Genomic DNA, 24,462 nt, shown 5'->3' with positions numbered 1-24,462 from the left:
TGGGGCCTCAGCTATTTACCATTTACATAGATGATCTGGAGGAGGGAACCGAGTGTATGGTGTCAAAATTTGCTGATGACACCAAGATTGGTGGAACGGCAAATTGTGCAGAGGGTGTGGAGAGTCTGCAGAAGGATCTAGATAGGCTGGGCGAATGGGCCAGGAACTGGCAAATGGAATTTAATGTTGGCAAATGTGAGGTTGTCCACTTTGGTAGGAATAATGGTAGGAAGGACTACTACTTACATGGCGAAAAACTGCAGCATGCAACGGTGCAGAGGGACCTCGGGTCCTTGTGCATGAGTCGCAAAAACCCAGCCTGCAGGTGCAGCAGCTGGTCACGAAGGCAAATGGGATGCTGGCCTTCATAGCAAGGGGGATTGAATATAAAAGTAGGGAGGTCTTGCTGCAGCTGTATAGGGCACTGGTGAGGCCGCAGCTGGAGTACTGTGTGCAGTTTTGGTCGCCACACTTACGCAAGGATATTTTGGCCTTGGAGGGAGTGTAGAGGAGGTTTACTAGGCTGATTCCAGAGTTGAGGGGGTTGAGCTATGACGAGAGGCTGAATAAACTAGGCTTGTACTCGTTAGAGTTTAGAAGAATGAGGGGAGATCTCATTGAGACGTATATGATGATGAATGGGATGGATAGGATAGAGGTGGAGAGGCTCTTCCCGCTCAGAAAGGACAGTAGGACTAGAGGGCACAGCCTCAAGATAAAGGGGGGGCGGTTTAGAACGGAGTTGAGGAGGAACTTCTTCACTCAAAGGGTGGTGAATCTCTGGAATTCTCTGCCCGTTGAAGTGGTGGAGGCTGCCTCGCTCAATATTTTTAAGACGCGGGTTGATAGGTTTTTGATAGGCAAGGGGATTAAGGGTTATGGGGAGAGGGCGGGAATGTGGAACTGAGCCACGACAGATCAGCCATGATCTTAGTGAATGGCGGGGCAGGCTCGAGGGGCTAGATGGCCTACTCCTGCTCCTATTTCTTATGTTCTTAAGTAAAAAATATCTGGAATTAAGAATATACTGATGACCATGAAACCATTGCCAACTGTCAAAAAAAAACCCATCTAGTTCATTAATGTCCTTTAGGGATGGAAACCTGCAGTCCTTATCTGGTTTGGCCTACATGTAACTTTAGAGCCACAGCAATGTGGTTGACTCTCAAGTGCCCTCCAAGGGTAACCTGGGATGGGCAACAAATGCTGCCCAGGTAGCGATGCCCACATCCCACAAATGAATTAAAGAACATCTACAGTAATTTGAGATAAAATTTAGTTTTCTATTTTTTCAAAATGCAAGGAAAATATTAAATCAAATTTATAATAAATAATTAAAGTACTTTACACTTTGTTAAGTCATAGCAAAATAATACTCCTCGTTACGAGAACATTTTCCCCCCCTCTCCCCAGGTCACTTCTAATGTTGCACTGGTTGAATGTAAATAGAATAGCTAAGATGACTTTTGGAGTCATCTTAGAATATGCCATTGTGTTGAAATACTCAACTTGCACTAATGTCTTCACTGGGAATTCACCATGTGAGAAATCAATGTACACCTGTGACACATTCATTGACACCCAAACATGGTGTGCCTCCAATTGTTTTCCAACGTACACTACACAGTTAAATTAAGAATACAATTGCCTACCAAAACACAGAAGAAAGACATTTCTGTATCCATCATTTCTAGTTAAGCATTTATTCAGATTGGAAGGTTTGTTTAAAAAAAATTCAAGATTTACCTGAGGAGATAGAGTCTGCATCTCCATCAAGCCTCTCCCATTTGACATGGGTGCAGAAAGCTTATTAACTTGATCGTTTGCAGTATCATTCTCCTTGGGGCTTTTCACAGAGGACTGTAGATCTTCATTTGCATGCTGTTGTGGTTTTAACTGCTTTGTGTTTTTCTGTTCTGTGTTTCCAGATGGACTTAATTTCTTGTTGTCATTGATAGGCAGTGTGGTTTGTGATTGTTTAGAAGCAGATTCTTTACCGGTTTGTGGCAACTTTACAGGACTACCAGATGGTGCAGATGCCTCACGTCTTGTCCTGGAAAATAATTTATTTTGCTTTGCTACCAGTGATTCTCCAGATAATTGACCTTTAACCAGGGTTCTGTCAATTGCGGCCAGATCATAAGTGCTAGGCTCAGGTTTGTGACGAAAATTTTCTTTTAAAATTCTGTGCACAGGACTTGGTGAATCCCCACAAGGAGGAAGTTTATGAATAAATATTAAAATGGAGTCTGATCTGTCCGTTTGAATTAGCTGACAGTTTCCTTGTAGCCTGCAGTCTAAAAGGTAACATTTCCCCTCCAGCAGCCAGGCAACATCACAGTGGCATTTCCGACAGCAGGCATCTCTGCAAGACTGAATGGAATTAGCTTTCTCTAACTGTTCCACAAATCGACTTTCCCATCCAAGTTGCATTAGCACCCCGGTATGACTTGCTGCTGTCTTGCAGTTCTCTGTACTTGCACCTATATCAAAGGACACAGGCAGAAATGCATTAATGGTGGGAGGGTGAAATATCCCAGTTTTCCATGTACTATCAGTTAGCTCTGTCACTTCCATTTCATTCTTACATCAATTTGAAACTTTTCCATAGATTCATGGTACTCATTTCAAAGCACAAATCACAGTCCAATAATTCAGACTGCCAAAAACTAAATGTTCTACACCTGTGTTATTGTGAATGTTGCATGGACCAAGGATTAAAAATGAAAGGCAAAACAGGACATTTGGAACTAGAGTCAGAACTATAGCAAAAGTATTTTTTCTGCTACTCAGTAAAAATAAATTTGAGTTTAGTTCTTGGGCCTCTGGTTCGGTCTAACAATGGAATAAGATAAATAAGATTACTGTCTTCCATTTTGGGACGAATGGGGTCAAAGATTATGGGGAGCAAGCAGGATTAGGCTACTGAGTTGGACGATCAGCCATGATTGTGATGAATGGCGGAGTAGACTTGAGAGGCCAAATGGCATCCTCCTGCTCCGATCTTCTATGTTTCTATGTAGTCAAACATTACTAGCAAATTTCTCACATGGCTCAGAATGAGAACATAGACATATAATTAGCCATTAAAAAAACACAAAACTTTCAATAACAGGAGAATTTGAATTCTAGCCAGTCACTGTCAATCTTCAAATTGGGCAAACATTGGAATAAGATTAAAGACCAAGATTACTGTCTTCCATTTTGGTGGTCACATGGTACAACATTAATTCAATTGTTGACTAATAACAGTAATCAGCCTCTGTCAATTTGCATTCAAAGACCAAGACATGAGGTGAGACAAGCACCAGGTGGAACCATAGGCCCAAGAATTAAAATCATCTGTCCCACCCAACCATGTTACATTTAGCATATGGATTGTCTCAATTATTCATATGCTGTATTCCAAAGCATTACGTCAAAAATCAATCTATTTTTATTAATATAATACTATATGCTTTCTCCATCACCCAGGGGCAGGGAAAAGCAGCCTTTTTTTCTCTTCATTCATGGGATGTGTGAGCATCACTGGCAGGGCCAGCATTTATCCTCCATCCTAAATTGTCCTTGCACAGAGTGTTTGCTCAGCGACTTCAGAAGGCATTTAAGAGCCAACCACATTATTTTGGATCTGGACTCACACGCAGACGAACCCAAGTGAGGGTGGCAAATTTCCCTCTCTGTGGCTCTTTCACACCTTATTTTCCAGGATTGCATCATGAGAAAGCCCAAAAATAAATGAAAATCAAGAAAATGACAAGTCCAAGGCAGCATCGCAACTTTTCAGTTAGTTATTTATTAGCTTAACCACAAACTTGATTTCTATGCTATCGGGCTTCACTTGCTGCAGAGGAGCTGTATTTTTAAGTTTATTTATTAATCACAAGTACGCTTACATTCACACTGAAATGAAGTTACTGTAAAAATCACCTAGTCACCACACTCCAATGCCTTTTCGGGTACACTGAGGTAGAATTTAGCATGGCCAATGCATCTAACCAGCACGCCTTTTGGACTGTGGGAGGAAACCGGAGCATCTCAGGGGAAACCCAGGCAAAGGGAGAGAACATGCAGACTCTGCACAGACAGTGATCCAAGTTGGGAATTGAACCCAGGTCCCTGGTGCTGTGAGGCAACAGTGCTAACCACTGTGCCACCCTACTATTTTATTATACAGATAAAATGTTAACCATTGTGCTGTACTTTACAATTCAAAATGATTATATGAACGAAAAGCAATGAGCTCTACATAAGCCTGTTAATGATATAGCTACACCATGGTTGTAGGCAAGATTGCTGGTTCAAGAAATAAATGTTATAGTTTGTGATCATGATTGTTTTGAATAAAGCCAAGATGATAAATTATTCTACGATTAGGAACTATTTCAACCACAATAATCAACAGCTGTAATTCAATGCATTTTGAATTCAGGTTTTTTAAAAGATGATTTAAAAAAAAAACTAATTCCATGAATTATCAAAGTAAAAAACTGCAGATACAGGAATCTGAAATAAAAACATAAAATAATCATCAGCATCTGTTAATGTTCCAGTTCTGAAAGGTAACGCTGCTTTGATCTGCTGAATTTTTTTTAGGATTTAATGTTTGTATTCCATTTATTACAAGATCTGTTGTAAAAATCCAAAGATAGTTTAAAAAAAATGACTTTTCACAGGACCACATATAGCATAATGTTTCTTTGAATCATACATACAGTGCATACAGTGCAGGAGGCCATTAGGCCCACTGAGTCTGCATCGACTCTCCTACAGTGCAACTCACCCAGGCCCTATCACCATAACCTCATACATTTACCCTGCTAGTTCCCCCTAACCTGCACAACTTCGGACACTAAGGGGGAATTTACCATGGTCATTCCACCTAATTTGCACATCTTTGGACTGGTGCTGTGAGGTAGCAGTGCGAACCACTGTGCCCACGATTAACAAATTTCCCTCTTAAGGTATGGTTCTATCTTCACTCCATTCTTTTGTTTTGTCTTGAAGCTTCCAATAGTTTTTATTTAAGAGATTTTATTTTAAAGGCTCTAAAGAAAAGAATATTGCTGATTCTTCCCTTGGGAAGCATGTCCCATAATTGAGCACTTGGTCAATGCAATAATGTTTAAGAAGATGGTATCCACCCCATCAAGCAATGGTCATGTCCTCTGGTTCTACGGTTCAAAACAAAGTGAAAAAATGTCATGGTTGATGTTTTCTAGCCCTTTTAGAAGCCTTTCAATTTTCCAGTAAGGATAAGTTCAATTTAGGCAATCCCTCCTCATATTCTGATTGTTCTCTCTTGTATTATTTCAATAGCTGCAAAATCCTTTTTATACCACATTATTTCTGACCAGTAGCGGCCAGAGCTGGACACAAATAGCCGTTGTTATAATTTTTGGAGTAATTTGATTACTTCACTACTTCAGCCCATTAATGACCTTTTAATACATCCAAAATCTGATTTGCTTCACTCATTGCCAAAAATATTGTTGCTGAAGCATGAGTCTGACAACCAGACTCCTGAATCTCTTTCATTTACCAGCTAAATTACTTATTTCCATTTGATCTACCCTTATTAAACATTTTTGTTTCCAAGTAAAGCATTTCGTAATTCTCTACATTTGGTGGCAGATGCAATTCAGATATTTGTGTAACTTACTCTTCAGCATCATAGTGCAAAGCTAATGATGAAGGTAGACTATCTGCAAACTTAACCATTTTGTTTGCGGCTTCGAGCTCCAGACTATCCATGAAGATATTAAGCGAGGTCACAGAACAGACCCTGGTGAAAACCCACTGGTCACGTTTTGCAAGGTCAATTACAATTTCCATATACAACCCACTGGGCTCCATTAGTCAACGAATTACACAATCATTCTAAACTATTCCTACAGGTTCTCACTCTATTTTCAGTAGCAGATGAACTGAATGAGAAGTCTTACTGAAAGCCAATTCCTTTGTCAAACCTTGAAAAGAAAAGCATCAAGAGAAAAATTACCATTTTTTAAATTTTGTTTTCATCCAGACACGGTGATCTTGTCTTTAATAAAAACATAACTTCGACTGCATCAGACAACAGACTTATTGATGTATGGTCCCCCAGATAACTGCTGCTACTTCTTTAAAAACAAAAAAGGCATCTGTCTTTCTCCAGTCTCCAGTGATCTCTAGAAGAACGTGCCAGCGTTGCACAAATTTCCTTCTTCTTATCATTGAGGAACATCAGCTGGCCTTTATCTGCCTGAAGATCATGCACCTCAAAATTTGCATTGCTGCTCAGCAAACCATGCTGATAGTAATGTGCCATAAGCTTTGCAGGTCAAAGATGTTACCCACCTCCTCTTTCAAAATCACCACTTTCCCCCAGTGCATTTTATGATCAAGGTAGTTTTGACATTGCGTACTCTGGATTAAAGCTTTTTTTTACACATTTTCTTTTAGTTTATTTATTAGTGTCACAAGTAAGCTTACTTTAGCACTGCAATGAAATTACTGTGAAAATCCCCAAGTCACCACACTCCAGTGCTTGTTTGCATATACTGAAGGAGAATTTTTTCATGGCCAATGCACCTAACCAGCACATCTTTCAGACTGTGAGAGGAAACCGGAATACCCAGAGGAAACCCATGCAGACACGGTGGGGGGGACATGCAGACTCCGCACAGTGACCCACGCTGGGAATCAAACCCACGTCTCTGACATTGTGAGGCAGCAGTGCTAACTACTGTGCCACCCCATCAATCAAAATATGGTATATGCAAGTACCATGGAACCTTAGCCACCACGTCTCTACTTTTCAATCCATGAATATTTGGTATTCTAATTTAGTCTTCAACCATCAAAGGCGATTGCACTGAACAGTCCTCAACAAACCTCCAGTCCCTTCAAAATTTAAACAAGACAAATTGGAAATATAAACTCAAATGAGAATAATTTGCTTGCACTTCAGGAACAGATTCCAAGTACTACACATTCAATATCTCTTCCAAACTGCACCAGTGCAATAATTCTGATCTAATTGCAAATTAGTTGCAAAATTATAGACATACTCCCACGTCCATCAAGAACTGATGTAAGATTGCCCAAACTGTTCCCCCTGGCTACATGAATTATCTGAATTAAATTAAACCCAACATTCTGTTCAAGTCTGAGAGTTGAATAACCAATGTTATATGTAAGTTCCCTCATTGTTTGTACATGATTGGAATATCAGTTTAAATGTAATTAATTTTCATATGTATAAACACTTGAAAAAATATCTCTTTAAAGTGAGTTGGGTGATCCCTCACTGTTTGCAAATGATTACTCAATTTGTTTTTATTTTTGATGCAAATCATGAAGTTAACGATATGGGGCAAGAACATTGTTACAAAACATGTCAACGAGTTATACAAAATCTTACCCAAAAAGAACTATATCTGGCATATCCAGAAGATTTGGAGAGATCTATGTTCCCACTAAATGTTATCCATACACATAACGATTTTTGTTATATGCCTCAACACGAAGGTAATGTGCAAAAAAGCACCACCAGTGGAAAGAAAACAAAGCGTGTGTGTATTCCTCTTTGAAGGGGAAAGCTGATTGGTGGTCATCAAGCGAGGGACAGGGTTGAGAAAACATTGTTGAACTCACACTGTTAGCATCCTTCTGCATCACTAACCAGCCATCCAGCCAGCTGAGCTAAGCCACAAGAATGGTTGCACTGCACATGGAAGCGTAAACATACAGAGGCATTGATAGATTTGTGAATGCAGGAAACCCATTTTTCAAACTGTTCCAATGTGTGATAATACTGTGCCTTTAAGAAATGTATATGGGTCATGTTTCTTGTGCAGGATTTGTTTTAGTAGTTTGTTTTATTATTGACGCTGCTTTGTCAGTACCCGGCAGCCCGTGTTACTGCAGCAGCATAATTGAATGTAATTGCTGGAAATGTTAGTTTTTAATCTGGAATAATACAGGGTTATTTGTGGAGCTTGATTAGGTTTTGACAGGAAACATCATGTGACCGGGCAGGGCTAGGCTCACAGAGAGCAACCCAGTTCAGTTGCTGTTTGGGATCTGTAAAAGATAAGAAAAAGCTCTATCTGCATCTTCCTCTCTCTTGAGATTGAAATCTGCCAGAAAATAGTTCACTTTCTCTGAAGTTCCTCTGCTTGAAGGTAGATCTTTCTTTGGAAATTGCAGTATGGGAGTCAGAGAGCAGATATCTTTTTAAAGCTGTTTAGAGGGGTTAAAAGGCTGGAAACCTAGCATCCATGTGCACAAATGTACTTTTGCTGCTAATCGATTCTGAAGTAGGAGTTATGTCTATGGGGATATTGCTTAAATTGGAACTATAGTGATAGATAGCTGTTAAGAATTGTACTTTGTCATGTTTTAAGTATTTAAATTGGTAAAAGTTATGTTAATTATTTTTGTTGTATTCTGTGTTCTTAAATAAGGTTTGTTTCAATAAAAACTACCTAGTGGATCAATCGAATCATACCTGGAGCAAAACACCTTATGCTCGCACTAGTACCTAAATCAAATAAAGTTGGGATCCAGGCCAACTTCATAACATACCTTGGAGTTTCTGATCTGGTCCCTAACACAATGAAAGCAAATATGGTATTATTCATTTTGGATCGAGAAAGGATAAAAAGGGGCACTTTCTTAATGGCGTAGGTCCAGGCTTTTCATAGAATCCCTACAGTGCAGTAGGCAGCCATTTGGCCCATCGACTCTGCGCCAACTACAATACCAACCAGGCCCTATCCCCATAACCTTACTTGTTTACCCTACTAACCCCCTGACACCAAGGGGCAACTTAGCATGGCCAATCAACCTAACCGGCACATCTTTGGAGGATGGGAGGAAACCCATGCAGACACAGGGAGAACATGCAAACTCCATGCAGTCACCCAAACCGGGAATCGAATCCGGGTCCCTGGTGCTGTAAGGAAACAGTGCTCACCACTGTGCCACCCTTAAGTTGTAAAAACTGCACTTTCCCTAATCTGACAAGTTAACTTTGGTGTTGTTGCCAGATGCATAAAGTCTGCATATTAAACAAACATAGGGCATCGACATAACAAGATATCAATAAGCAGCCCACAGTCACCCTGACTTGAAACACTGGTTCTGTTCTCTCTCCACAGATGATGCCAGAGTTTCTCAGCAGTTTCTGTTTTTCGTACCAATGTTTGAGGGTTAAACTGGTCAGTGATAAGTTTATCCACAGTTTGAAAGGGCAGGCTGGTATTTTATTCTTCGGTATGCGACTGGTTTAAAATATATTCGTTCCTCAATTCCTTCCATTCATATAAAGTCTGTCCTCAATCTTTACACACTTTCAATATGGATCAAGATGCCATTTTATACTTAACTGTGTGCAGTTTTGGTTGCCATACTTACGCAAGGATATTTTGGCCTTGGAGGGAGTGCAGAGGAGGTTTACTAGGCTGATACCGGAGTTGAGGGGGTTGAACTATGAGGAGAGGCTGAATAAACTAGGCTTGTACTCGTTAGAGTTTAGAAGAATGAGGGGAGATCTCATTGAGACATACAAGATGATGAATGGGATGGATAGGATAGAGGTGGAGAGACTCTTCCCGCTCAGAAAGGACAGTAGGACTAGGGGGCACAGCCTCAAGATAAAGGGGGGGCGGTTTAGAACAGAGTTGAGGAGGAACTTCTTCACTCAAAGGGTAGTGAATCTCTGGAATTCTCTGCCCGTTGAGGTGGTGGAGGCTGCCTCGCTAAATATTTTTAAGACGCGGGTTGATGGGTTTTTGATAAGCGAGGGGATTAAGGGTTATGGGGAGAGGGCGGGAATGTGGAACTGAGCCACGACAGATTAGCCATGATATTATTGAATGGCGGTGCAGGCTCGAAGGGCTAGATGGCCTACTCCTGCTCCTATTTCTTATGTTCTTATGTAAAGAGCTGTGTCAAGTGCTACTCAGAACAATCACATCAACTTCCACAGTCTATGCTGTTTACAACTCCTGCACAGGATTGGTAAAAGTTGCAACTTGAGAGAACCTCAATCTCACTTGCATTATTCTGCTCTCTCTTCCTTACTGGATTTTCACTGAACCTAATCACATTGCCATTTCGGGAGAGTAATTTGACTGGTTCTGAACTTTGTTTGGGGGTTAGACTAAGGTTTTTAATTTTTTTTGCTCTCTTACAGGAGATTACATGATTGTTGGTGGCGAGGCTGTTGTGAATCATGATGCTTAAAAGCATTATGACTATGGAACTAGTTTTCTTCCCTCTGCCAACTCTTTTGTACGCTTTTGTGTAACCAAAAACTTGCAACCATGTATACATGTCTGTGGATTAGCTTGTCTAGACTTACCGAGCAGCCTGACAAGATATACTTCATCAGCGATCACAAACTCCCGTGTACATTTTTCAGTTTAACTCAGTGGCAACACTCCCACCTCGATGACAGAAGGTCATGAGCTTTAGGTTTATTTTAAAGTAGGATTACATTAACGCTGCAATGAACTTACGGTGAAAAACACAGTCGCCACACGCCATTGCCTGTTCGGGTACACTAAGGGAGAATTTAGCATGGCCAGTGCACCTAACCAGCATGTCTTTCGGATTGTGGGAGGAAGCTGGAGCACCTGGAGGAAACCCACGCAGACGCGGGGAGAACGTGCAGACCCCACACAGACAGTGACCCAAGGCGGGAATCGAACCAAAGTCCCTGGCACTGTGAGGCAGCACTGCTAACCACTGTGCTACCGTGCTGCCCTACTCCAAAACAAGATGAACAGTTCAATAACTCAGTTCCTGTCATTTCACTCAAGTATACATAAAAGACTCATGGATTGAGCCAGTTGTTGAATACAAGAAGTGGTTTGGCTAAATAGTTTCTGGAGTCAGGCTGAGGCCAGACTGGGCAAAAACCAAAGAATTCCTTTCCGAAAGGAACATGAACTGGTGGGTTTTGGTGACAAAACCAAAGGATATGGCCACCAATACTGAGACCAGCTGTTTCATGCCTGATTTCATGAAATAATTGAATTTAAGTTCCCAATTACCACTGTGGAATCCAAACTTATGTTTCTAGATCATTAGTTCAGGCCACTGGATTAATAACCCTGTTACATAACCATTCCGCTACCATATCCTCTGATGTTAAACTTGCACAATAGCAACTACACTTCAAAAGTAGTGCAGGGATACCATGCTTCAGTGTGACAGCCACAGGAGATATTACTTGCTGAGCAAGTCAAATCCCAGAGGGAAATTCATCTTGGTGATCGCAATCTTTTTTATATATTCTGAAAACAAGGAGAAACCTCCTGATCCCAGAAGTACAGAATCCCACTAACACTTTTGGGATTTTAAAACTTAAAATATTTATTATTAACAAGAAGAAAACCTTAAGCACGCAAGGTCAAAGTTACATAGTTAAAACAGTTTTACAAAACATTCCCCACAAAATCTTGCTTGGTCAGAACACACAAGTAAACATCTAAGCAACAGTCCCTCGTAGATTTTTAACCTTCTAAAAATTCAGTAGTCTTACCCAAGGCAAAACTGCTATCACTTTAGTAAAGGTCTGCCACATGAGTTCTCAAACTCTTCCTCTTTCTCATGGCTATCCACAGAAACTCAGAAACAAGACCACCTTCTGACACAAACACTTTCCTGGTTCTTGGATGGCGGCTTCTGATTTTACACCTCCTCTTAGCATAGAGGCATTCCAAGGATATGTTCCCCAAACAGCCAATGCAAAGCAGCTCAACATCTTTCCACAAATGGAGTGGCATGGTGGCACAGTGGTTAGCACTGCTGCCTCACAGAGCCTGGGATTCAGGTTCGATTCCCGGCTTGGGTCACTGTCTATGCGGAATCTGCATGTTCTCCCCATGTCTGTGTGGGTTTCCTCTGGTTTCCTCCCGCAGTCCAAAAATGTTAGGTGCATTAGCCATGTTAAATTGCCTCTTAGTGTCAGAGGGATTAGGAGGTTAAATATATGGGGTTACGGGGCCGGGGCCAGGGCCTGGGTGGGATTGTGGTCAGTGCAGACTTGAAGGACCAAATGGCCTCCTTCTGCACTATAGGGGTTCTATGAATATCTTTTTTATCTTTTATGTTCGATTCTGTTGCCCTCAGCACCTCATTGAACTAAACTTTTCCAAAGTATAAAAACCGCTCTGTTTTCCTTTCACTTCCCTTTGCAGGTCAAATAAAATTTAATAACCTCCTCTTTACTAATGAAATCTTTGTAAATTGTAAAGGTCCATCACTGCCCTTTGAAATCTAACAGCTGAAAAGCCAAGTTCCTGCCTATCGCTTGATATTTTTAAACCCAATGTATTTACTTATAAATCCGCTTCACTGAGGCCTCTTCTTACAAACGCATGCATTTAGAACCTTACCCTTTTTACTTCTCAACTCTCCTAGACAGGTTTTCTCTCAATCTTTCCCCATCTGAATTAAATCACAACACACATGCATACACAGCATGTGCACACGTGTACACACATCTTCACTTGTAAGCATACATACACATATGGATGTATACATACCAATGCACATGGTGTACACAGACATGCATACATGTACCCACACAATGTCTTGTTTATAGAACACAATTTCCCCAAAATATTTTTTAAAATAGTATTCATCTTCATGGATGGATCAGTAAATTTTTGTACAGTAAAGGAATTATAAGAACATAAGAAATAGGAACAGGAGTAGGCCATCTAGCCCTTCGAGCCTGCCCCGCCATTCAATAAGATCATGGCTGATCTGTCGTGGCTCAGTTCCACATTCCTGCCCTCTCCCCATAACCCTTAATCCCCTTGCCTATCAAAAACCTATCAACCCGCATCTTAAGTATATTTAGCGAGGCAGCCTCCACCACTTCAATGGGCAGAGAATTCCAGAGATTCACCACCCTTTGAGTGAAGAAGTTCCTCCTCAACTCCGTTCTAAACCGCCCCCCCTTTATCTTGAGGCTGTGCCCTCTAGTCCTACTGTCCTTTCTGAGTGGGAAGAGCCTCTCCACCTCTATCCTATCATCCCATTCATCATCTTATATGTCTCAATGAGATCCCCCCTCATTCTTCTAAACTCTAACGAGTACAAGCCTAGTTTATTCAGCCTCTCCTCATAGTTCAACCCCCTCAACTCCGGTATCAGCCTAGTAAACCTCCTCTGCACTCCCTCCAAGGCCAAAATATCCTTGCATAAGTGCGGTGACCAAAACTGCACACAGTACTCCAGCTGCGGCCTCACCAGTACCTTGTACAGTTGCAGCAAGACCTCCCTACTTTTATATTCAATCCCCCTTGCTATGAAGGCCAGCATCCCATTTGCCTTCGTGACCACCTGCTGCACCTGCAGGCTGGGTTTTTGCGACTCATGCACAAGGACCCCGAGGTCCCTCTGCACCATAGCATGCTGCAGTTTTTCGCCATGTAAATAATAGTCCTTCCTACCATTATTCCTACCAAAGTGGACAACTTCACACTTGCCAACATTAAATTCCATTTGCCAGTTCCTGGCCCATTCGCCCAGCCTATCTAGATCCTTCTGCAGACTTTCCACACCCTCCACACAATTTGCCGTTCCACCAGTCTTGGTGTCATCAGCAAATTTCGACACCATATACTCGGTTCCCTCCTCCAGATCATCTATATAAATGGTAAATAGCTGAGGCCCCAGCACCGACCCCTGGGGCACTCCACTAGTCACCAACCACCAATCCGAATAGCACCCATTGACCCCCACTCTCTGCCTCGGGTTATAGGGTTATGGTGAGCAGATAGGTAAATAGAGCTGAGTCCACGAAAAGATCAGCCATGATATTATTGAATGGCGGAGCAGGCTCAAGGAGCCAGATGACCTACTCCTGCTCCTACTTCTTACGTTCTTATAACAGTCACTGAAAGTTATTTATTCCCGACTTGTCCTGAAAGGTGAAAAACATCACACAACATAAACAATTCATGCAAGCTAAGAAAAAATATCAAATGCATGTGTATATTAATTAATAGACATACACAAGTTACCAATGCGTATATTACTGGATGTATACAAGTTAGTAATATCTAGATTAACTAAAAGACATATACAAGCAACTAATTGAGCACAATAAGCACAGCCACACAATTTTTAAAACAGAATCAGTCTCATCTAGCTAAAACACCCTTTTAGAACACATCACTTCTGCAATCTGGCAACTGATGGAAATTTTAGATGGAAATGTTAGGACTACAGCTTATAGACCTTCTTGATAGATGTTTTTCATGGAGGAGTAAATTTTATTTCATCCATCAAATTTATATTTTTGACGGGACTAAAGTCAGCAGGAGAATTCTTCACAATTTGAGCCGGTCTGTGGGTATGGGTGGCATGGTGGCACAGTGGTTAGCACTGTAGTTTGATTCCCGGCTTGGGTCACTGTGTGTGTGGAGTTTGCACACTTTCCTCGTGCCTGCGTGGGTTTCCTCCAGTTGCTCCAGTTTCCTCCCACAGTCTGAAAGACATGTTGGTTAGGTGCACTGACCCGTACAGGTGCCGGAGTGTGGTGAGTAGAGGAATTTCAATTAAACTTAATTGCAGTGTTAACGTAAGCCTCACTTGTGATTAATAAATAAACTTTACTTATCTAAACCTAGGCAGCAAAGCAACTGCAGGATCTACAGCAGAGTATCCAGTTATAGCTTAGTCAGCAGCACTCTCGCCTTTGGATCAGAAGGTTTTGAGTTTAAGTCCCACTCCAGGATTTGAACACACAAATAAAAGCAGAAGCTCCAAATGGCTAGCACAAGGGGACATAGCTTTAAATTGAGGGAGTGAAAGATATAAGATAGATGTCAAAGGTAGGTTCTTTACTCAGAGTAGTAAGGGCGTGGAATGCCCTGCCTGCAACAGTAGTGGACTCGCCAACATTAAAGGCATTTAAATGGTCATTGGATAAACATATGGATGATGTTGGGACAGTGTAGGTTAGATGGGCTTTAGGTTGGTTTTTACAAGTCGGCGCAACATTGAGGGCTGAAGGGTCTGTACTGCGCTGTAGTATTCTATGTTCTATGTAAATTGGAACAGAGGTGTTGTCTTTTGGATGAGGTATTAAACCAAGTCCACTCTGGAGCTCTGAGTGGATGTAAAAGATCTTGTGACACTAATTTGTAATTAACCCCAGTGTCCTGGCCAATAATTATCCCTCAATCAACATCACAAAAGAATGGATTATCTGGTCAATATCACATTGTTATTTGTGGTAGTTTGCTGTGTGCAAATTGGCTGTTGTATTTCATACATTACAACTGTGACTTCGGTTTAAAAATATTTCACAGGGTGATAGGTGCTTTAAGAAGTCCCGTGGGCATGAAAGACATTAAATAAAAGTCTATCATTCATTCTATCACAGAATGCTACTAAACAGTAGCAATTGTGTTTCATATAGCTTCAGAGTTTCAAATAGCTCGACCACATACAATTTAACCTGCTTCAAAAGTCAAGCTCTCATGCCCTGACGAATTTCCAAATGATAGTGACTGTCCTGTTGACAAATCTTCTTCCTAACTTGACTCAAGTATGCTTCGTTTTAACTATTTCAATATTGTATGAAATAAAAGGTAATATTTTCAAATTTTGGCATACAAGAAAAAAACCTGCAGTTCTACAGAGTCTCCAGTCAAAATGCTGGCTTGTCTTTTATTCACAGATGCTGACTGACCTGTTGCATTTGCAGCATTTTCAGTTTTTGTTTCAGATTTCCAACCTCAGCAATACTTTGATTCTTGCTATCCAAGTTAAAATTAATTTTCAAATCTAAATGTGGCACCATGGTTAGAACTGCAGTCTTGTTGCCAGAGACCTGGGTTCTATTCCAGCCTTGGGTGACTGTCTGTGCACATTTTCCCAGTGTCTGTGTGGGTTTCTCCTGGGTGCTTCAGTTTCCTGCCACAGTCCAAAGACGAGCAGGCTAGGCAGATTGGCCATGCTAAATTGTCCCCTAGTTTCCCAGGATGTGTAGGTTAGATTGATGCATGGATTCATGGGAATAGAACAGGGTGGCAGGCCTGGGTAAGATGCTTTGTCAGAGAGTTGGTGCAGATTCAATGGGCCGAATGGCCTTCTTCAGCACTAATGGGGTGCTATGAACGTAGGAATACTCCTAAAGAGACCTGTTCCAAATTAGAATCGCTATGGCATATTTTTGAGCAAAAAAGCCTAAACAACACTATTCAGCTGTAATATTTACACAGAAGTACAAAATATTGCATTCTGATGCCTTAAGTTATGTGCCACTGAGCACTTCATGCTTTCCCAAGATGACTATAACGCTGATTAAATTAATCTTCTGTGCAAGCTAATCAGTGATGTGTAGACTAGACCCAAGTTTCCAAGGTCATAGAGACTAGCAATGTAGGTGTTATGGTACTATAATCAATTTAAATTAGCTGGAGGTAGAACAAATTTAACAATTCATTTCCTGTAATTTGCCTAATTCCTTCCTTGCTAGTGTCTAGATTTCCATCCTCAAAATCATTCTGAACACTACACTGAAAGTATATTCACTTGTTACCCCTAACCTCACTGACTTACAATGGCTCCTTGTCATCTAACAGAAAGTAATTTAAATCCTCATCTTCTACAAATCATTCCACAGCATCTCTACAACATGAATCTAACTTTGAACATTTTCTTTTCGGTGTTCTGGTCTCCCTGTTCTCACCCCCTGTATTCCCCATCACACAAGTGGTAAAACCCTCAGTTGTTTCTACTTCAGCTTGGCAGAGTGGTTAGCACTGCTGCCTCACAGCGCCAGGGACCTGGGTTCAATTCCAGCCTCCGGTTTCCTCCCACGTTCTCCCGTGTCTGTATGGGACTCCTCTGGCTGCTCCGGTTTCCTCCCATAGTCCAAAGATGTGCGGCATAGATTGATTGACCATGCTAAATTGACCCGTGCATCAAGGGTAAATATGTGGGATTATGGGAATAGGGCCTGGGTGGATTTGTGGTTGGTGCAGACTCATTGGGCCGAATGGTTTCCTTCTGCACTGTAGGGATTCTATGTTTCTATGAATTCCTCCTACCTCCTGAATCACCTTTAAAAGCTTCCTCAAAAGCTATCTTTTCAACTAAGATGTCTTGCTAACTTCCCATTCTTCTTTATTTCCCCTTTGAGGTTTCTTTTCAATGCTGAAGACACAAAACAAGGACAAATGTACTGTACTATACTTTTCCAAGTATTAGAGGGAAAACGTGAATTCAAACTTTTCAACGAGATTGAACAAAAATTACAAAGAAACCACAGAGGTGCAAGTAGCGCTATGCAACTGTTAAAACTGTTAGGAAACAGATAAAATTTCAATCTGTATGAAATAGCTTTTCTCATACTTTTTTTCAGTTATTTTAAGTATTTCATTATGTATTTGTAATACACTGCAGGAATGTTCAAGCATTCTTTAACCAAACACTAAATATCAACCTAGTTACATTCAATCAGTGTAACTTGCCTCCAAGTGTACACAGCCAGCACAGTAAATTGCCTCAGGGTACAGAGTGACCTGAATAGGCTCCAGTGTCCTACAGCTTTAAATACAAATTCCCAGTGTGCAATTGAACTGTGAAATGTTAGACTTAAACAATAATACATTCACAGCAAAATGCCATAAAACAGCTATGAAGGAATTTGAACGAACTAACTCCTTCAGCTCGGATACAGTGTTTACTGTTTGTGTGAGTAAATAAACTGCTACAAATCCCAGACAATCCTACACTCCCATTTTTCCCACCTCTTTGATAACAGGCTTTAAAAAAAAATCAAAAATATAGGTAAATAAATGACGTTAATTTTAATTTTAAAATAGAAAACATAATTGGTTTAAAACAAATTGAATTGGGCAGCACGGTGGCACAGTGGTTAGCCCTGCCTCACAGGCACCAGAGACCCGAATTCAATTCCAGCCTAGGGTCACTGTCTGTATGGAGTTTGCACGTTCTCCACTTGTCTGTGTGGGTTTCCCCAGGGTGCTCAGGTTTCCCCTTGCACTCCAAAAATGGGCAGGTCAGGTGGATTGACCATACTAAATTGTCCATTCGTATCCCAAGATGTGTAAATTAGGGGATTAGTGGTGTAAATACTTGGAGTTACAGGGATAGGGCCTGGGCGGATACCATCAGAAAGCTGGTAAGGATGGGCCGAATGGCCTCCTCTGCACTGTAGAAATTCTATGGTTCTAACATTGGAATACTCAATACAAGCTGCAATATCAAAACAAAATACTTCTCCCACTGGGTCACCTTCAGCATGCCAAGTAGTAAAAAGTTAGAAGCATCATTTTTTCCCCAAATTTAAGTTGCAAGGTCAATTTATTGATAAGTGCTTGAAATTTAAGCTACCAAGTTAAAAAGAATGATTCACTTGTACTCAGAAAAGTGCCAGTGAAAATAATACGACAGTCATCCAATAGAGAGTGCAAGTGAGCATTCTTTGAAGTTTCTACATGATACTTCTTCAAATTCCGATTATATTATGTTACTTCAGAATACACATCTGTCAGAGTTTATAGATTAGGCAATTTGAAACGTAGACTTTATATGGGCTATTAGGAGATTCAGTACTCAAGAGTTAACCTGCTGTAATCTTCTGAGCTGTGTACTCAGCAGAAGCCACTTCCTGACAGCTGGCAACCAGCAAATGAGAGTAAACATGTCAACATTACCCTCAAACAGAACATGCAGCATGATTAAGTCAGTTGATTAGATGCTGTTGTTGTTGATTCAGGAATAAGCAAAGGTAGCTGACACTTTTACTAAAATGCTCAGCAACAATAGCTGATGATTTCAGTCTGAAGTTCCAGTGAGAGAATTGGTAGCTCGAAAGAATGCCCGCACAATTGTGAGTAAATTTGCAGTGAAATAGGATGGTGGCAACAGTAAAGGTAAATAGCCTGCAAATATTCAGTGTCTCATTACACACATGAAGAATGATCACTTGGGAAAGGCACTTCAAATGTCATAGCGCACACACTTTAAAGCTTCAAGTGTGTTCTTTTTATTTTCCACCAAGTGTTCTTGTTATTGAAAAGGGAAGAGTGAATTGGCAGGCAAAAAGATCAAGTCTAAACCCTACAGGATAAATCAAAGAGCTAGAATTTGGATCCTCTCAAAAAGGGGTTGGAGTGCAAGGGGAAACTGGAGCACCCTGGAGAAACCGGAGCGTCCTGGGGAAATCCACAGACACGTGGAGAATGTGCAAACTCCATTCATACAGTGACCCAATATAGAGTAGCAGAACTCTTGTCATAAATAGAACTTCCATATTACTGCTACAAGCTACTAGAAATTGTGCTTTGCTGCCCACACTGTCCAAATAACTAACTGATAAACTGATGTTCAATTCAGTAATAACGAGCACGCACTAATGTTGAACTGATTATATATGCGTCATTGATGAGGATTGACGAAATAGATCAATAAAGTGTTGGGTTAGTTGTTTTACTCTGTACAAAACAATTAAAAATTCTTCCATAAGTGATTGGACAGCTTTATTTTAGAGACATATACTGGCACACCCAACATAAACCAAACTTTTTAACGACTGATGATTAATGTCCAAACTACAAACATCATCAACTTAAAAGTTAACTGCCATCCACTGATCTGCTTTTAAAGCTATTGCACAATATTACTGACATTATACAGTATTAGAAATTCAGTGACAAAATTAAAGATGAAGTGATCTGTTCGAAGTGGTCAGATGTGAATCTTCATCTTTGGGCCTTCCTGGCAAGTTTGCAGTCTCAACAGAATTGTAAGGAACACAGAAAATAGGCAATTTTTATACTGCCCCAGGGGAAGTAAGAATACAGTCAATGGATGGGATATTTAGGACCCATTTAGGGCAACATGGAAGCACAAGTGGTTAGCACTGCTGCTTCACAGTACCAGGGACCTGGATTCAATTCCCAGCTTGGGTGACTGCCTATGTGGAGTTTGCACATTCTCTCCGTGTCTGCGTGGGTTTCCTCTGGGTGCTCCGGTTTCCTCCCATAGTTGAAAAATATGCATGTTAGGTTGATTGACCATGCTAAATTGCCCCTTAGTGTTCGGGGGAATAGCTAGGGTAAATGCATGGGGTTGTGGGGATAGGGCCTGGGTGGGATTGTGGTCAGTGTAGATTCGATGAGCCAAATGGCCTCCTTCTGCACTCTAGGATTCTATGATTCTGATCATTCCAGGTGAAATTCCCTGAACTGGCTACACACAACCATTTTTCTCCTCTGGAAATGTGTATATATTGGTTTAAGAGAACTCCAGGCAGAAACACACTAATAAATTGAAAATAAGATAACAGCACAAACTAATAATAATGGAATACTCCTATATGCTGTCTGTAAAGCCCAGAACAGACATCAGATCCTGACAATACTAAAACAAATTCTCAAAAGGAGACGAGAGTTATGAGTTTCTCTGAACATGCTCTGCCTACACAGAATCAAGATTCACCATCACCTTTCAAGGACAACAAGTCAATTTCTACACCATGACAGTTTTTCTCCATAATTCCACGTAGAAATCAAAATACCTTCTATTACATCCAAGTTTCCTGTTTTCAAGTTTTAATAACTTGGACATTTATAGAAGTTCTAGATTCAACTGAACCTTACACAAGTATAGCTCTACCATCCATGTAATGCAGCAGTGGCCACTTGTTACTTAAATACCATTTTAGATTAGGCCTTGTGTGATATATTGCACATGAACAATCATTGTATGAGTTCTTAGTTGGTTCACAAAGGAAAATCTAAAGGCGAGCAGCACAACAGCAATGGCAGAGAGCCAGGAGCAATTCAACTGCCCACAACCTCAACTCAACAAAGGAATGCTCCAATGTGGAAGAAATATCTGAAAAATGGGAATTATCTGCAGTTAATTATGAATACCCTGTGTATGCAGACTTACAGTATATTCATCCATTAACACAGGGACCAGTGCGAATATACCTATGTTATTGCTAACTATTTTCCATAGCCTTTCCTTGAGACATCAATAACTATTCTCTCCTCAAGCACCCAGTATAAGCAATTTCAAACACCACATCAACTAATTAGATCAAGGAATCAGAACCGGATGGAATTAATATTTTGGCAGAGAATTGACTGCATTGTAATTAAATGCCCACAGTTAGACTGAATGCGTAAACTCACTAGTAATTGAATTCAATGTAGTCAGACAGAAGCAGCAGCTATACAACAGGAGCTTAAGCTTTGGGACACTTGTCCTCCGAAGGAAAATTCCAATTACTACAGAAGAGATCACAGGGATAAATAAACTTTCCAGCCTTCCGTCCATGGCTACAATGCTACTGCATACGGTCACCTGTAGAGAAAGAAAATGCAGATCAGACTTGAATATAACACTAATCTGTTGTTGCATATTTTTTATTTAATGTTTGATTTAGTTACAGCAATCACATTAAACTATAACTGATGTTGATACAATTGATGAGAATTGACAAAATAAATCAATTTTCATTATGGATGTGACTGCACTAGGACTTTTTCTTAAGTGATACAATAAGATTAAATCCCTCCATAAATTGTTTATCTGTGTTCACCATTCTATAGCACAACTTCATCAGAAAAATACCATCAGTTAGGCCTTCAGAAGCAGTATTTACATCTATACCCACGGTGTCATTAATACACTTAGAGGCTAATCCATGAGTGATGACCCACCGGAAATCCATTACCTGCCAAACAACTGCAAGCTTATGTTAGTTGCTTTTGATATTTATTTACTTTTGTAAATGCACTGTGCAATCCACACAAGATTGGATCAACTCAGGCACTGTGGAAAAGCTCACAGGAAATGGTCTCTTGAAAATTGCTTCAAAAAGGTCACTGCAAAAATCATTAATGCTGTGTCACAACTCTTTCCACACCCATATTTTTTAATGGAAAATAACATGACACTCCTCAACGATTGTGCAAGCTGGTGGTTAGGCTGGACAATCTTGCCACTGAGTTCCAACAATCATAAAATGTTTTTTTTAAGTTCTAATGTCCAACACCACACAACTACATAATTGCATTAGGATTAAATACCCAAATTATGTGAGTTGTATTTTCTGTCAGTTCCAAAAATTTTGCTTTTGGATTTGAACTTTATGTTGGAATTTTGTTGTGAGCTGGGTTTGGATTCTGCAGTCAAAGCATGGACAGTGAAAGTCTAACTTTCCATGATGCATCAATACCAGTTAGCTATATTGTGGAATATTTCCCACTGGCTTTTAGCAGTTTCTGCTCAGAGTACAATTATTTGCAGTAGAGTTAAAAGACAAATTTCAATAGCTTTACTGAGGTAAAATTTGTTGTGTTTGGTTCTTTCTCCCCCCCATCTCCATGCCAGCTCTCTACAAGATGAATTTGTCAAATTCCACTCCCTGCTCCTAACCCTGCAAATTTTCTCTCCTCAGGTATCACGGTTGAAACTGCCTCCACCACACACTCAGGCAGTGCATTCCAGATCCTATTCACTCGCTGCGTATTAAAAGTTCTCTCTCATGCCATTGTTGGTTCTTTTGTCAATCACCTTCAATCAATGTCCTTTGGTTTTTGACCCTCTACCCAACAGGAACACTTTCACTGTTCAGTTACGCTGACTCCTCAAGATCTTTAACACACCTATGAAATCTTTCCTCAGTCTCCCCTTGGGAAAATTATCCTTGGCTAGTTAAGAATGTTTTAGTGTTTTAACTAGATATTTTGGAATAGTATTTGCAGATGGAAGAGGTCACGTAGTGCAGTGTAGCATCCCTGTCTTTGAGTCAGAAGCTCCACATTCAAATCCCATTCCAGGGCTTAATGGCAAAGGAAGATGCATGCATAACAGAAATAGGTCGAGTATCAATCTGCAAATCTTTCCAATATACTCAAATGACAGGTGATAATAGCAGAAAAGACTTCTGGTCATCTATGCAATGGAAAGAAATTGGAGTTTCTACCATAACTATCCATTGCTCTAGGTTACAACATGCATATAAAAGTGCACTTTTCCACAGCAACTCTGACTCCTTGGGGGCAAGTTGGCTAGATGGCCAGTGTGGATCAGATCTTCACCAAAATGGGGTTCATTCCTGTTCCAGCTAAACTGGACTCAGGACCTGCCTCTTTGCCCAATTTGTGGGGAACACCATGGCACTGTGGGTCAGACCTCCCTTCAGGCAAAGAACTGAAGAATAAGTGCAGATAGCAAAACAACTGTTATAAGAAAATACTATCAATACATTTTAGTAACAGGTTCCCCAATTATTTCACATGGGAGCCATTCAACCTGCCCCAAATTAAAATGGTGAAGCTCTCTATTTGAAACTTTGGTTGTTGCAGATATACATTACTTACAAAAGGATACGTAAGGATCAAGGAGGCTGATGTGCCTAAGCAGTCACAGAAATCATAGAAACCCTACAGTGCAGAAAGAGGCCCTTCAGCCCATCGAGTCGGCAACAACCACAATCCCACCCAGGCCCTACCCCATATCCCTACACATTTATCTGCTAATCCCTTTAACCTACGCATCTCAGGACACTAATGGGCGATTTTAGCATGGCCAATCAACCTAACCCGCACATCTTTGGACTGTGGGAGGAAACCCACGCAGATACGAGGAGAATGTGCAAACTCCTCACAGACAGTGACTCAAGCCAGGAATCAAGCTCAGGTCCCTTGGAGCCGTGAAGCAGTAATGCTAACGTGCCGCCCAGTCTTCTCTTTAAATGTCATTCACTGGAAAGTGCAGAAATTTATAGCTGTCTATCACGTACTTTATGCTGTCACACTGAACTATCACTCATTTCTCACACAACTGGCAAAGCCGAGAAATAAGTCATGCAAAAATTAACCTCACTCAAACAAAATAAAAGCAAAATACTGTGGATGCTGCGATCTGAAACAAAACAGCAAATGCTGGAAAATCTCAGCAGGTCTGACAGCAACTGTGGAGAGAATGGGGCTAATGTTTCTAGTCTGGATGACCCTTAGTCAGACTCTGAAATGTTAGTGCTAATCTCTCTCCACAGATGCTGTCAGACCTGCTGAGATCAACCATGCTTAAATTGGCCTAAATGACAAAAACTTAAATATAACAGTGCCACTGCAAGAAAATATTTCAATGGACTGACTATTACATTCCTTGAACCTCATCAGCAGAACAGTTTACAACATTTGGGATCATTCAATTTTAATTGAGCAACAACTAAGTGCAAAAAAACCCCTCATGTCAGTTAAGATTCTGAGCATAAGATTTCAGATTGCATCAGCAGCAATATCCTATTAATTGTGACATTAGCAACCAGGCCAGGCTTGTATTACACTGGATTCATTACACAAACTACAGAACAATGGGATACTACACATAGTTTAGCCCACAAGGGTCATAAAGAGCCTATTCATGAAGAGGACCAGCTTTTCATCTATCTCC

At 40.7% G+C, this 24,462-nt stretch overlaps 1 protein-coding gene across 3 annotated transcripts in view; it reads right to left on the bottom strand.

Moving 5' to 3' along the window:
* The window catches only part of LOC145358013 (dyslexia-associated protein KIAA0319-like protein), an 88,750-nt gene that overhangs the window by 57,078 nt on the left and 7,210 nt on the right, over nucleotides 1-24,462 (bottom strand). For all 3 annotated transcript variants that reach the window (XM_080211695.1, XM_080211697.1, XM_080211696.1), the window contains exons 2-3: nucleotides 21,189-21,360; nucleotides 1,747-2,483 (exon numbers count right to left, since the gene is read on the bottom strand). In XM_080211695.1, coding sequence (XP_080067821.1) covers nucleotides 1,747-2,483; nucleotides 21,189-21,333 — 882 coding nt within the window. In that variant the 5' untranslated portion in view covers nucleotides 21,334-21,360. The remainder of the gene's footprint in view (nucleotides 1-1,746; nucleotides 2,484-21,188; nucleotides 21,361-24,462) is intronic.

Source organism: Carcharhinus amblyrhynchos, chromosome 24 (genome assembly GCF_965287045.1).
Source record: "Carcharhinus amblyrhynchos chromosome 24, sCarAmb.v2.hapA, whole genome shotgun sequence".
NCBI lineage: Eukaryota > Metazoa > Chordata > Chondrichthyes > Carcharhiniformes > Carcharhinidae > Carcharhinus > Carcharhinus amblyrhynchos.
Note: the sequence above shows the minus strand (reverse complement) of the source record. Positions and strands in the feature narration are given on the sequence as shown.